We start from the raw sequence: 14616 nt of genomic DNA on the forward strand, positions 1-14616 counted from the left end.
TGGGTTACACTAAATAAATTACTACGTCCATTTGGTAAACTATGGTCAGTAATAGAATATGCTCATTGTCGCCAAACTTTTTCACTCCAGGCTCAAAGGACTGTCACGGCAACTACTGTGTATGACTACAGCCAGACCCTTTGACACCAAGGGACAACCTTTGGAGCTGAGAAATAAAGCCAGTGTGGAAGTGCAAAAAATAGTTCCTCTACTGTAATTTTTTTGCACTTCCACTCGTGGCTTGTTCACATAGGGTCATGGTTAATTTGGTCAACTTTGCAGAATGAAATATGTTTAGAGTTTGGTACAAAAAAAAAAACAGGGTTTTGGTTTCTGTGAATAGTTTTTAAGATGAATAATTATACTGAAAATGTTAGCAGACACTTTTATTCCAAAAAATAGATTCCCTAATATTTGTTATATGTGGAGTTGTTTTTTTTCTCATTTACATTCTGCTCAAATCAACTGGTTGTGTTTGTTTCATTCAAAACATATTACAGTGGACATTGCAGAATGCCTTCCCATGGAAAAACTATGCGTCATTACTAGCACCAATAAAATGGCTATAGAGTGTTTCTCACATCTTTTTCATTTCATTTTCATGTCTCTGCAGTCATACATACAAATCAGCAAATAGCTAATATTAGGATAGAAATCCATCTTGAAATCTGGGATGCTGTGTGTTGCTGAAAGGTGAACTTCAGTCCTTTGTTCTGACTCATCTTTGCTGTAGAGAAGCGACTTCTTAGCATGAGCCTACCACCACTGCGATTGTATTATCCAGAAGCTATGTAGAGGTTTGTATTTACCAGATATTCTTAATGGGGGTGGATGTCAGTTTTAAACAGTTGTATTTGATTGTCGTGTTCAGTGTCTGTTGAGAATAATAAAAACATAAAAACCCCAGTAAACACACCTCGAGTTCAAATGTGGTTTGAAAGTTGGAACTAAACTTCAAAACACACAGAAAAGGGTGCAAAAATATTTATTGCTAATAAACCTGTAGTCAGTTGGTGTATATTTGCTTTATATTTACAATAATAGAGTACAGAGGAATGGGAATGTGAAAGAAAAATCCCAACCACTTAAATAAATACAAAGGGACTGCCACTGAACAAGACTACAAACATAAACCAACTCCAGCAACTCCTATACAGTTGGACCAATGATTGCAGTGAGAGAAAAAAAAATCTATATAAACTTTCATATATATTTAAATTATAGTCAGTGAATCTTGTCCAGATGCATTCAGCTGTCGCGCACTGATTTTATCTGATTTTTTTTCCCAGGACTGCAGAAACATCTTTGATGTTAATTTCAAAGTAACACGAAGCAGCAACATGGGTGAGCACTTTTTTCTAATGCAGACAAGCACTTTTGTTCTATAGCTTGTTTACTGAGCAACACTTCCATCTGTGCTGGAATGATAACGGAGAGGAGGAGCGTTAACGTGCAGACTGAACGCCAGACTCATTCCTACGGTTTTGTTATGCAAGTATTACTCGTCATTATGTAGTTGTGTTTAGCCATTTAACATCACATTTATGCTTTTGGCTAGCAACAGTCTAGAGAGTTAAAACAGTAGCTTACACAGTCATAGTTCTAGTGTATGCATGAAAAATGCTCATTTAAAAACAGTATTTACAGTAAGGAAAAAAAATACAAAAAAGTCACAGTTAACTGAAGTGCATGGAATGCAAACTAAACATCAAACTTCATAGCATGTTTTTAATAATAAATGATCTGTGTTTGGTGACCAGTGTGTAGTTGTTACTAAATAAGTCATTACAGAGCTAAAATATAGTGGGCTTCTAAACATGCAGCAAGGTAGGCGGACGTGACATGTCACTGTCAGAACTCCTTAGTGTCTTTATTTTCAAACAGGTGGAGTCTCTGCTCCGCTGTCAGCCCTTCCTTCAGACTCTGGTGGGATGAAGAGAGAAAAAGCAGACGCTAAATAAGTTTATGATGAACACAACTGTGGACACATGTGCTGTTTCTGAGCAAGCAGTGTTTCTCCCAGTGTAAACCTGATGTCACCCAGTGAGTTATCCCTCTCAAATAGAGTGTTAACACACCACACTACAACTGATAGCAAACCCTTCTTTAGCATGTGCGCTATGGAGTCCCAAAACTGATAAAAGGTAGCATAAAATGGGTTTAACACAACTGTGTTAAGTCAACACTTTTCCTTCACCTCCAAGTTTCTCCATTTTACATATATAGGTTCTTTTAATGTTCAGCTAATTGCACATATTCAAAAGCAGACTCCAAACCTCTTTGTTCTCACTGTTAACTTGCATTTTATTTTGCTCTTTTCACTGTAAACCATATGTTGCTTTTTATGTTTTTACTTTGTGTACATTGAATTAAAAGTATAACAAAATGTGCAATAAATAAAATGACCATTGTGACTGAAGTTCATATCCTGGACTTCATTTCACCATCGCCAACGTTTTATATTTGATTTACATTTACCTTTGTCATAATGTCAATCAAACTGAAAAAGCATTTTTCAAGCTAGGCAGCTTCACATCAAAGCACTGTGGCAGTTAGAAAGGCTGTCATCTCTTTACTTCCTCCCTTATTCATTCACAACTTCCCTTCATAGAGATCGTGCTGGTTAGTCACCAACCGCATCTTTGAACTGGGAACTGATGCATTGGTGCATTAGTAAAATGATGTGTTTAACCAACCAGCAAGAACAACAAAATATCGAGTCCACTAGATGCAGACACTTCTAGTATTATTTTACTGTGAATATTAAACTATTACTAAGACAAAAACTCTCATGTTAACAAGTCTATTTAAAGATATTCAAGCAAAATACTTTTTGATTTTATCGAGAAAGTGAAGATGAAGGAAAAGTTTTTCCATTTTGTTCTTGTCATTTTAATCATTTACCTGCCTAACAGTGCTGATTAATTAGAATTCAGGTGCATCTCGACTTGTCTGACAAACAGCTTTTTTATTAGGTTTGGGACTTTATTGTTTAGCACTGTGTAAGTAACCCCCTCATACAATACAGTACATGGCTGATAAAGTGAAAGGACCCACATATTAGTAATCAAGCCCAGTGTTAAGTCAGATACACAGTCACTCTGCCAAACCTGACATTCATTCTTCACCACCATGCAAGTGTGGAGTATTTGTGCATACTAATGTGCAGAATCTGATCTTTTGAGTGGCTTGAGAGGTGGAGGACAGGAGGGTGTGCTTATCCACCCATGGGTGCGTCTGGTTTGGTTTACCTAAAGGAGAAGGGGGAGGAAGCTTACACGTCGTCAGCAGCCCTAACTGTCCCAGGGCATGTCTCGACTCACAGACTGAAGACAGAAGGGGGAAAACACACAGGCAAGTGTGTGTAAGACTACTGCGGTGTTTCATTTGCAATACAATGCCTAGAATGCAGTTCTGATGGGAGTCACGACATGGATCAGGAAAATGCAGCCGGTGTGCATGCAATTCTGCATGCAACTTAGCAGGTGACCTGTAGGTGGCAGCAAGTCATTGGAAACAACTTCTCAGGCTTTTGAAGGCTGGAGTTAACCACTTTCAATATCTGCTGTTGCTTGAGCAATGATACAATGGGTGATAGAGTTCAATGAGAAACCCTGAATTAACACATCTGATTAAACTCTTTGTATGTCCATTCACAGGACACTCACCTTTGACCTCATGGTGCGCTCTGAGCGTTTCGCTGCAGCAGCTGCCATCTTGAGGATGTCAGGGTTGCTTTTGGACTTCATGATATCTGGAGGGAAAAATGTGTCAGTCACAATAAGATACGAGTCTGGGTGTGAGTCGCTTCTAACATAAGGTGTGTTCTGCAGTGCGTCTTCGTACCATAGCCCCCTCGTTCCACCTCCTCCAGCGCCGGCTCCCCGAGTGCCTCATGAGCCAGCTGCAGCTGGTCTCTGAGCCGCCCCAGATCTCGCTCTGCTTTGGCCTTGACAATGCTCAGCTCTGTGTAAATGTCCTTGTACTTATCTGTTGCATATTTCTTATCCTGAAAGCACATTGTTTGGCAGTTCAGACAAAGGATTCATCTTTAGATCTTTGATGAATTTATGAGGGGGAAAGGAAAAAAAACCCTGAAACTTACTCTTTGGGCTGCTTGTAGTTCATCTTTGAGGGAGTTGATTTCCTGCTTCAGGTACTGGACTTCAGACTCCTTCACTCGCATCATAACCTGGAAAACAAGACGAAGACAAAAATATGCTAAAAATATGAGCCAAGTCACCTTGAGGGTTGAAGCGTTTCCTGAGGAGAGGCTATTAAAACCTTACTAGCAGAGACTCGTTTTCATACGTTTCATATCCAGGAACTTATGCGACTTGAACCTTACTTCTAACTCGTAGAGCTCCTTCCCCTGTATTGTGGTGTTTGTGTCTCCCACTCCATCCTCAGAGGTCATGGAGCGCATCTTAGTGATTTCTGCTGCCAGTCGGTTGTTCAGCTCCTAAAAACATCCCACAGAAGCAAATCAGAAGACTCAGAATGACAGTGCGCTTTCATGCCCACTGGGGCAGTTATAACACGGTTATTTGTGCGCTCAGGTGAGCAGTGTGCGTTTCTGTCGGCACCTGGTTGTGCGCGTTGAGCTCCTGGTTCTCTCTCTGACACTGCCTGAGGGCCTGTCGCTCTGCCTCCAGTGCCTGGGCCAGGTGGGCGTTTTCCAGGCACTTCTGGGAATACTGTTCCGACAACACCTCAATCTCCCGCTGGAAGGAACACAACTCCTCCCTGAAATACAATTCAACACCATGCTGAGAGGAAAAAAATACTTCAGGAGTGAAAAAAACCTGAAGGTCAGGCAGTTCTTCAGCATCTGTTAGTTTGGGGTTAATGCTGAGTAGTTTTACTTCAGAGCAAATACTAAGTCAATAAACAGCGGCAAACTGTTCCCTGCAATTTAAAAAAGAGCTTCTCCTTTTATCCGGCATCAAAGTGAAAATAGAGAATTTAAAAAAATCGAAACCATTTTAAATGAAATGCAGTGTGATTTATAGTCAACACCTGCACTTCCACACGTTCCCATGTGAAGCATCACAGGGTGTCAAGCTGCTGAACACAGTGCATGCATGCATGCATGCATGCATGTCCCAACAAGTCAGCAGTGACACCTGCACAGCCAGCAGAAACCTATTAGTACAATTATCTTACACTCGGAGTTGAGCTACACGAACCATTACTTTTTTCAGTCAACTCTTAAATACATGTGTAATATTTGTACAGACAATTTTTAACCTTGGGCTCAATTCCAACAGTTTTCTCCGTTTTAGTCATCTTGTGGTTTAGTCTGAATTTTTTCTCCTGTCTAGTGGACTACTTAGTCAACAGGAATATTCTTTTATGTATCCATGACACGCACGCATGATTGTTGGGATTTTCTCTACATTAATGAATTATTATTAAGGTCTTTGTCTAACAATATAAAATGAATTGAATTTTGTTTCTTCGACAAAAAAGCAGTCTAATGCTTTGATAGCTGATAATCTTCAATAGGTGTTCAACTCAGTTGAGATTTGAGTTGAGGCCAGCTGTGGCCAGAACATAACTCAAATTATATTCATCCTCTAAACATTTGTATGGAAGGCTGCTTTCCTTCAATGTCAGGGAGATAGACTCAAACCGTGCCAGCCAAAATCCACCACTACATAACAGACCTCCACACCGTGCGGATTAATGGTTCAGTTTTTACCTAAAATTGTCTTTATAAGATATTCTAAGTATACAGTGGTCCCTCGTTTATCGCGGGAGTTACGTTCTAAAAATAACCCACAATAAGTGAAATCCGCGAAGTAGCCAACTTTATTTTTTACAATTATTACAGATGTTTTAAGGCTGTAAAACCCCTCACTACACACTTTATACACTTTTCTCAGACAGGCATGAACATTTTTACACTTTTCTCTCTTGTTTAAACACTCTCAAAGTTCAAACCTTCTAGAAAAATAAGTCCAGTATTATAGAATGAAACCAAAGGCACCTGCAGGTGACGACGTTTCATTGACATTGTTGTGTTTGTTGGGGGGAAAACTTAAACGTAAATTAAAACTTAAAACGTAAATTTGACAAGCTGAACGCATCCTGTACTGTACAGGAGACACGGCACGATTGACTGACAATGGTCTACAGCCAATCAGGACAATGCGCTGTATCTTCTCAAACTACTACTTCACAGCATTTTTGACATGTTCCACCAATGATGAGCACCTGGTTCAGCCAGCCTGATAGTTTGTCACTCCTCATCAGCTGAGATGATTGAGGGGCTTGTTACAAACACTTTGGTGCTTATGGGTATGAGGAGAACTCACTCGTGCTGTCTGCGGATCTCCTCGATGTCTGCATTCTCCGTATTGCTGTTGGCTTTGCGAGCCTTTTCCAGCTCCTTCTCCAGCTCTGTACGGTGGGCGTTTTTCATTGCTTCAATGGCTGAGATAACAAACAAAGAGTTTCTTTTTAATCAAAACTTATTATAACGCATTGTAAGCAAGTTATGATGAGCTAAAGATATAGTAGGAAAAAGATACAGTTGGTATGACTTTTTTCTATTTACCTGCGATGGTGGCTGCCGTCTCCTCGTCCAGCAGCCTCTCCTTCTCCTCCTTCAGGTTCTCCAGCTCTCTCTGGTGTTTCTTCTGCAGCTCGTCGATCACTTTCTGATGAGACTCCTCCATGGCAGCGAAGCCTCTCTCACAGGTGGCCTGTGGCAAAAAGCGAGCACACTGCAGCTGTGAGTTTGCAGGTCACCTGAGCGTGGGACCAAAAGGTTCTCCTGATCAGGAGCTGAGCAGGAGGAAAAACCTCCTGGACCTTTATATAATTTATATGCCAGTAAAGATCATCAATTTAGTTACAGCAAATCACTTGCAAGCTTGAGCTTGTCAGCCATGAGCAAGTTGAGCCTGTGTGAGTACAAAAAGGATTAAAAGGAATGACAGGATACACAATGCACTGAAGAAAAGGGCAAAGACAATGAGAAAGGAGATGTAAGAGGAAAAAAAAGCTGCCATTTCCTGTCCACAGCACAATATCCGAGCTTCTGGAAATCCGGACGCAAACACCACTTGTATCCTACAGCTAACGCACAAATCCTAATCTGCCTGGAGGCCAAATCTTTGGTGGAATGTGTGGTTAAGCTGACAATTAAATAACTGGGTGTCTCAAACACTACATGTGTCATAGGACATCCCAGTCAGCTTGCAAAACTGCCACTTCTGGATGGTGAGGATAAAGTGAGGGAGAATATTAATCCTCAATAAGAAGAGATTTCAATAGCCTTTGCACTCGCCCAACCTAAAACCTTGCCCTACTTCCGTCCTGTATTCGCTGCAACTAATCTGGATGTTTGGTTGGTGGCTGTGCCCTCCAGGTCCCCTCTGTTTGCCTGAAGTCAAAGAGACTATATGAGGAGCCAACACAAGTAAAACTCACTGGTGTGCTACAAAGCTGTGTGAATGATGAATTAAAATTTAATCTTCATGCAATCTTGCTACTTTACCAGTCTGTATTGCAATAAGGCCTAAAGTAAATCGTAACGCCTGCTTTGACAGGTATGCTGCCAGGTTTAATTCAGCTTCTATTTTTATGTTGTTGGTGCCTTTTAGAGCATTTTTCACGAAATTACCCAACAAATATGGTCTGCTGTGTGGTCCGGGCCACAAGGAAATGTGTGTTCTAGTGAATGAAACTGTAGTGTTTTATTAGTCTGTTACTCAGCAGGCACTTGTCTGCATGTTGCACCCTCAGCTAGAGTTAATTGACAACTTAGGTCTCTTCATTGCTTCTGTCTGAAAAAGCAAACATCCAAAAAAGAAAACCGAGCCTCAGGTTTCTTGGCTTCCTGAAATAAAGGGTTGACGTCAGTGGATGGGTGGATCTTTAATATACAGTCTAGAACAACGATCCCCGACAAACGCAAAAAGTTTCTAACTGTTTAAGTAATGTTTGCTAAACTAAAAAAAATAAACCGCTTTCTTTCACTTGTTTTTAATCTTTTAAAAGGGGATATGTTGAGAAGAAACAACACCCCCCCCCCAAACTGCTAAAAATATATAGCTCAAAATATAATGCCAACTCTAACCACAGATGAAAGGATCAGTTGTTTCAACTACATCATTTTATGTATGAGGATACCTTGATTCTGATTTCTAATTCAATTTTATTCATTTTAAAATCAAACCCAAGGAAAATTCCTCCCACTTTCACTATGGAAGCAGCCCTGTATTAAAATACAGTTCTCATCAGAAGTTTACATAACCTCATCACATGAATAAATGTCATGGTAATTTGTGGCTTTGCGTCATTTCTTTGAACAGGCTCAAATATATACATAAACCCCTACTAAATGTGCATCTGGTTAAGTTGCATCTTACCTTTAGGTAGCAAACAACAAGCTACTAACATAATTTAAGCTGACCACTGTGTGTGTGTGTGTGTGTGTGTGTGTGTGTGTGTGTGTGTGTGTGTGTGTTGGAACATAGGGTTGCATCCAAGTTTAAACAATCTAGCTTTACATTTGAAGGGTTGTTGATGAATTTAGAGGTACTCCTCCATTATTCCATCCACCTTTTACAGCCTAGCAGCCTGGCACATGATGCTACCACTACCATGCTTGACACCTGGTACAGCGTTCTTAGGTTTGAAAGCTTCACTTTTACTCTTCCAAACATACCTATTGTCACTGGGGCCGAGCAGTTCAATTTTAGTCTTGTCTGACCATATACATTTTCTCCTGAAGCCATCTGGCTTCCAAATTTATAGCTGCAAATTTGAGTGGCGGTTGAAGGGTTTGATTTTTAAACAGGGGCTTCTTTCTTTGTTAACTCCCTCCTAGTTAACTTTGTAGTTAACTAGCTAGTTATCACTAGCAAACTAGCGGTTTCCAGCTCATGGCAGACTTGAGCCTTGCTGGTTCCTGGGTTGGTCCTGGCCAATTTCCTATCATGTGATGGTGATTCTAGGTCTTACTGGTCAATCCAATAAGTACTGGCAAATAATGCTAGCAAAGAGAAATTACCAGCTGCAGTCAATCATGATCACTAATGAATAACTAACGTTAATAAGCCTTGGAGTTGTCAAGTTAAAAGATATATTAGAACCTTTGTGACCACTTCTTAAAGGTTTTAATGAATATACGTTTATATTTGAGCCTTTCAGCGGAAATCCAAAATGAATTCGAAATTGTTCACCCAATTCTTGTTTATAAAGTTAATAAAGATCTACGCTATACAATCATTCCAAAGAATTCATTATTAATAACCCCAAATTATAACAACACTCATATCCACGATGAGTGTAAATAAACTTTTGACCAAAGCCATATGTCTATTCCCTCTTCTAGACATGCAAAATTGTAACTAGGTTCCGTTTGCCCTGTTAAAGTTGAATTGTATTTTTCTGCAACATCTACTGAATTCATGGTGTCACAGATTTCATTATGACAGAACAAACTGTAGCTGTGAATGACAATTACTACCTCAAAACTGAAACTTAGCAGACACAACCCCAAACAATCATTCATGTAAGCATATCAAATTAAACCTCCCTGCATTAAGTGCTCAGACACTGTGTTTAATAAACAGGTATGGCTGATTGTGTTAATTTATTTGTTTCTGCCTCTGTTAGCTGGATAATTCAAAAAGTATGGATGGACCTACTTTATAACTTTCTCTAAACAGGGCACAAGTCAAGAGTGGGCAATAATCAGGAAGAAAAAAAATGATACTGGATTAATGACTCAAAACTAAATCACAGAAAAAAAACCCCTTGCAGGATTATGATGCCTCTTACTGATTTTGGGGGATGGTTTTATTTCCTTTTAGCTCTGGTAATTTATGGCCAGCAAGGCTAGGCCTAACATAGGAACAAATAACAATTGGAAGCCTATCCAGATTCAGGATCTTTTGGAAGCATCTTTTATCTTTGCAAGTCAGGATATAATTATGGAATTTGTATTAAAACTTCTCCAAAACAAATCTTACTGAAAAACTAGGAACTGCTGTCCTTTATGTTCAAGAAAATATCAAAGAATTTCAGATCAAGATATTTATTCAGTGATGTGTTGTCACTGAGGGCAGTTTTGGGCAACTCTTGGAGCCAAATGGGAAACCCGCCCCCAGCCCTGTATATGAGGACAAGCCTTTATTATCTTAGGAATGGCATTTAATTTTTCTGCATGAGAAAATATTGGGTAGATTAAGATTAAGATTACTTTGTTAAATGCACTGAAATGTTAGCTCCTCAGTTGTCTTCAGTCACAGTATGGAATAAACAGTAGAAACAGCAAAAGGAAAAGAATTAAAGTTAATATTAATCTGAAAATAGAAATGGTCTTTTTAAAATTCTTAACTCTAAAAGACTTCAAGGTGCTGCAAAGGATCAGTTATTTGCTTTGTAACTAAAACTGCCGAGATTAGATCAGTAAGCACACTCAACTACCAATAGAGGAACTCATTTCACAGAACAGTGGGGCACTGACAGATTTCTGAAGCCCAAATTCGAGAGAAGCCATCAGCTTCAAACTCCAAGTCAGAGTTTGAGGCTTCAATCTTGTATTCATTAAGGTAACTTTGACGAAACATCAACAAAATGGGTTCCTCAATACACAACTAAAGCAGCATCAGTGATAACATAAACCTACAGGAGGTTAGTTTTCATGCAACACAGAAGAGAATTGGTTTACGGAACAAAGAGCGAGAGAAGGGAGTAGATGTTGGGGAAGGGAGGGGGATCTGGGAATGCCACAAAGGAAAACAAGGCATCACAGATGGAGGATGGCAAGGACAAGGAGCACTTCCACCTTCAGGTTTTCCAGGTCTTTCTCGTATTTCAGCCGCAGAATGGTTATGTCGTCCTGCTCTTCGCGCCGTCTCATCTCTTCGGTCATGACTGAGACTTGGGTCACCAGCTCTTGGATGCGCTCTTTCAGGGTTAAGGCGTGATCCAAAGGTACGTTGTCATCTGCTTCATTCCTGCCTGCAGTTGCTGGATTCATCACGCTTCGCAGCTCTTCCATTTCCCGGTCAAACCTCTCCAGGAGACGACTCCTCTCCCTCTCGTGCTGCTCCTTCAAGTTCTCCATACAGTTCGTCAGCGAGTCAATCTCTTTTACATTCTCTTCTGAACGGAGACGAAGTGTCTCGTTGGCTTTTGCTATTTCCTGCCTCAACTTATCAACTTCCTGCTCGTAGCCATCTTTGACTTCTCGTAGCTCTTTCCTGTGCTTGGCTATCATATCATGAAGCTCAATGGTTTTATCGACTGAATCAATAGGTTCTCCTTCAATCTGGATCAGAGTTTGAGACACTGGGGCAGCTTTCAAATGCGCCTCAGATAGTTGACTTTGAAGATCTGCCAATTTGGACTGAAGCCCACTGACAACTTCTCTTAATTTTGGACAGTTTGGACAATTCAAGCCAGGCATCTTTACTTCCTCTTTTTTCTTTAGCTCTTTCTCATACTGGACTTTGAGCCTAATAATCAAGTAAGATATGTATGCTTCTTTGAGAGATTCATGCAGATGTTTCGAAGATTGTGTTTGTTGGCCAAAGCTTGCTAATGCCAAAGAATGGAGTTTGTCATCTTTATCAAGCTTCAAACTGGAGGCAATCTGCTTAAATCTTTGTGACTTTTCCTCCAGAATTTCTTTTAACTGTTTAAGAATCAGAGCATTTGTTTCATTATCAAGCCAGCTATACATCGATTCCAAATCTGTCACTCTCTCACTTCCAACGTCTGCCTGTGAACATATCCTCCTAATCAAGAGCATTAAACTCTTCTCAGCCATCATCTCTTCTTCTACCCCTCTGTCACGGCTTTGTCCTTCTTCCTTTGATTTTGCTACAGTGGTGCCCAACAGTTGGCTCCAGAACTCTCCCTTTAACACAAATGACGCATCCTTTCCACTCGGGTAAAATGTCTCTTCCTCTGAAGAGCAAAATAAAGTGCTTTTTAATTCACCAAGCATTCTCTCAACATCAACATCTACCTGTTCTAACATTTCTACAACCTGATTCATCGATTCAGACCTCATCTCAAACTCTTGTACTACTTTCTTTAAAAGTCCTTTATCATCCACATGCTTCTCTTCTGCCTCAAGAGATTCAACATCCTTTTCATCTGTACTCATGTTCATTACTAGCTTCTCTCTTAGCATCCTTATTTCATTTTCTGCTTCTTCTAGCTTCTCTCTGCTGACCTTCTCAATTTTCTGATTTAGTTCAACTAGTTTACTGTTCCTAGCTTCTAGTTCCATACAGCGCTGCTCTGTAGTCTGAAGGCTTGACTTGGTCTCAAATAACTTTGCTTCTGAGGCTTCAAGCAGCTCTTGGAGATGCTCTTTCTCTGGGTTTAATTCGTCATCTTCATAATCTCCCTGGAAGCCCAGACCTTTCAGTGTGGCCTCTCTTAACTGTAGCTTCTTTTCAGTGTCTTTAAGGGTGCTGCCAAGCTCCTCCAATGTAACGAGTGCTTCATGGAGCCTCAAGGACTTCTCGTTCAACTCCCTCTCATAATACTCCCGGTCTATGGCATTGGCTTGGTTTTCAGCCAGTTCAGCTTTTAGTCTTTTCAGCTCCTCCAAGACAAGGTGATGCTGTTTGCCACCTTGCTGGCTGATGAGCTCAGCTTTCAGTCTGTCTATCTCTCGGTCAGCCTCAGTCAGTTGATTTATTATCTCCTGACATCGCTGTTTCAATGCTCCATTTTCACTAGTTAAAAGTTCAATCCTCTGAGACAGCATCCCAATAGTTTCATCACTCGACTCTGAGTAGTTTTCAGTTTTGGACAGAAGACTGTAGGAGCCCTTTAGGCTTTCAAAACTTTGCTTGTGAACTTTCCCCACCATGTCCTCCATGGTTAGAAGACGAGCTTCATATTTGCGGATGCTCTCTCCTGCTCTAGCTAAACTCTTTTTTATGGTTTCATTTTCTAACTCCTGCTGGTGCTTCCAGGTCTCCAGCAGCTTCTGAAGTTGATGCTTCTCTGCTGTGTCTTGATTGCAGCTATGTAATTTCAACACTTTCGCCAGCTCCTTTAGAGTCAGAGGATTGTCATGCGTTAAGTCCTCTAGTTCTTGAATAGCCTCTGTGGTGTCCTGGATTAAAAAGCTAACTGTTTTTTGGACAAGTTCAGGGGGAGGGCCTTCGAGGATGGATTTTTTGTGGGGTTCAGAAAAGTAAGGGTCCTTGATGGGAAGGTGAGAAAGCGAGAGGCCAAGCTGTGCCTGCATATTGCGCTTTTTCAGCTCTTGCAGCTTCAGGAGCTCTTTGGTCTCCTGGTACTTCTTTGTTAAACTCTGCGCTTGAGAACTAACCAGTTCGGGCCTCTTCATCTGGGGCGTCACATCAGCCTCCAGACCCAAAGGTTGCTCCAGCTTGGAAAAGGGGACCAGACAGTTGGTTAACACACAGCAGGGGAGACACAAAGCTTGCTTATAATTTCCAGCGCTAACTACTAATTATTTCTCTTGAAATTATTATTATTAAATTAAAAAGTGACATTACATTAAGCATTCCCACATAACAATCCCAAAATTATGCAAATAAACAGTGATTCAAAACAAATCCAAAAATTTCTTTTGGTTTAAAGGTGTAAATTAAAAGCAACTGAAAGATTTAAATAGCTGGGGTTAGTTAATACCAATAGCATGCACATTTAATGGTTAAAGGTTACTTTAAGTGGTAAGCAATGCAATATTAGTTTCAGCTGAATGGTTTATTCAAGGATAGAAAGGCATACCAGGTCCTACAAACACACATTTCACAGGCTTCACGTCCAAGTCTGAGAGGAGATAATGAAATGCATTATGCAGCTCAAGTCTAATGCTTCAAACACCCTCCCAACTTTCTCAAAATGATTCACTGACTAGAGTAAGGGCACTATACTTGACATCTGCCAAAAACAAAATTATATATAATTTACACACATATATATATGTATATATGTATTTAAAACATCATTCAGCCTCACTCTGTAAAAACCCATCCATACATCAAAACACAAGCAAAGAAATCGACATCATACATTTATGTCAGTACACTTATACATATAATATTGGTTAGAAGAATAAAAAATGGGTGTCTTTATAGCAGTTAATAGAAGAATCTGATGTCCATGCAAATAAGTAGAATACAGGCCAAGAGGTTATTATTCCATGTCAAGACAAACATTTCAACAAGTGAAGCAATCGTGCCAGAGACTATGCAGGAAAATGTCACTCGAAACTCAAAGACAAAATTCTCTTCATGAATTCGGCAAGAAATAACTGAAAAATGAATCAAAAAGAAAAGAAGTTCTACTCAACTTTTGCTTTTTCCATTCTCTATTGCTATAAAATGAATGAATGATGAAGTCAAAATGTAAAAGAGAAAATTACAAGGAGCAAAAAAAATGCCATCTTTTCACTTTCACTTTTCTAATTGATGAATTTTCATGTTCATCTTTTTGTATTGCTTCTATGAGAAAAAAACTAAAATATGGTAAATGTTAAAACACACTACAACATTATTCTTATGTGTGTGTGTCTATTTATCACTTTTCACATGCAATTAACACTTACAGTGAAATAAACCTCTCTAGTTACTGTAAAACTACAGTTCTTTGGTCCAA

General features: G+C 39.8%; 1 protein-coding gene across 1 annotated transcript in view; it reads right to left on the bottom strand.

Annotated features, from left to right (window-relative positions):
- Nucleotides 1-969: 969 nt before the first annotated feature.
- The window catches only part of LOC100711979 (myosin phosphatase Rho interacting protein), a 44508-nt gene continuing 30861 nt past the window's right edge, over nucleotides 970-14616 (bottom strand). Inside the window, 9 exon segments of the mRNA XM_005447936.3 lie at nucleotides 970-1923; nucleotides 3669-3754; nucleotides 3847-4009; nucleotides 4106-4192; nucleotides 4349-4462; nucleotides 4587-4746; nucleotides 6321-6438; nucleotides 6563-6710; nucleotides 13322-13381. Coding sequence (XP_005447993.2) covers nucleotides 1852-1923; nucleotides 3669-3754; nucleotides 3847-4009; nucleotides 4106-4192; nucleotides 4349-4462; nucleotides 4587-4746; nucleotides 6321-6438; nucleotides 6563-6710; nucleotides 13322-13381 — 1008 coding nt within the window. The 3' untranslated portion in view covers nucleotides 970-1851.

This window comes from Oreochromis niloticus, linkage group LG8 (genome assembly GCF_001858045.2).
Source record: "Oreochromis niloticus isolate F11D_XX linkage group LG8, O_niloticus_UMD_NMBU, whole genome shotgun sequence".
NCBI classification, from domain to species: domain Eukaryota; kingdom Metazoa; phylum Chordata; class Actinopteri; order Cichliformes; family Cichlidae; genus Oreochromis; species Oreochromis niloticus.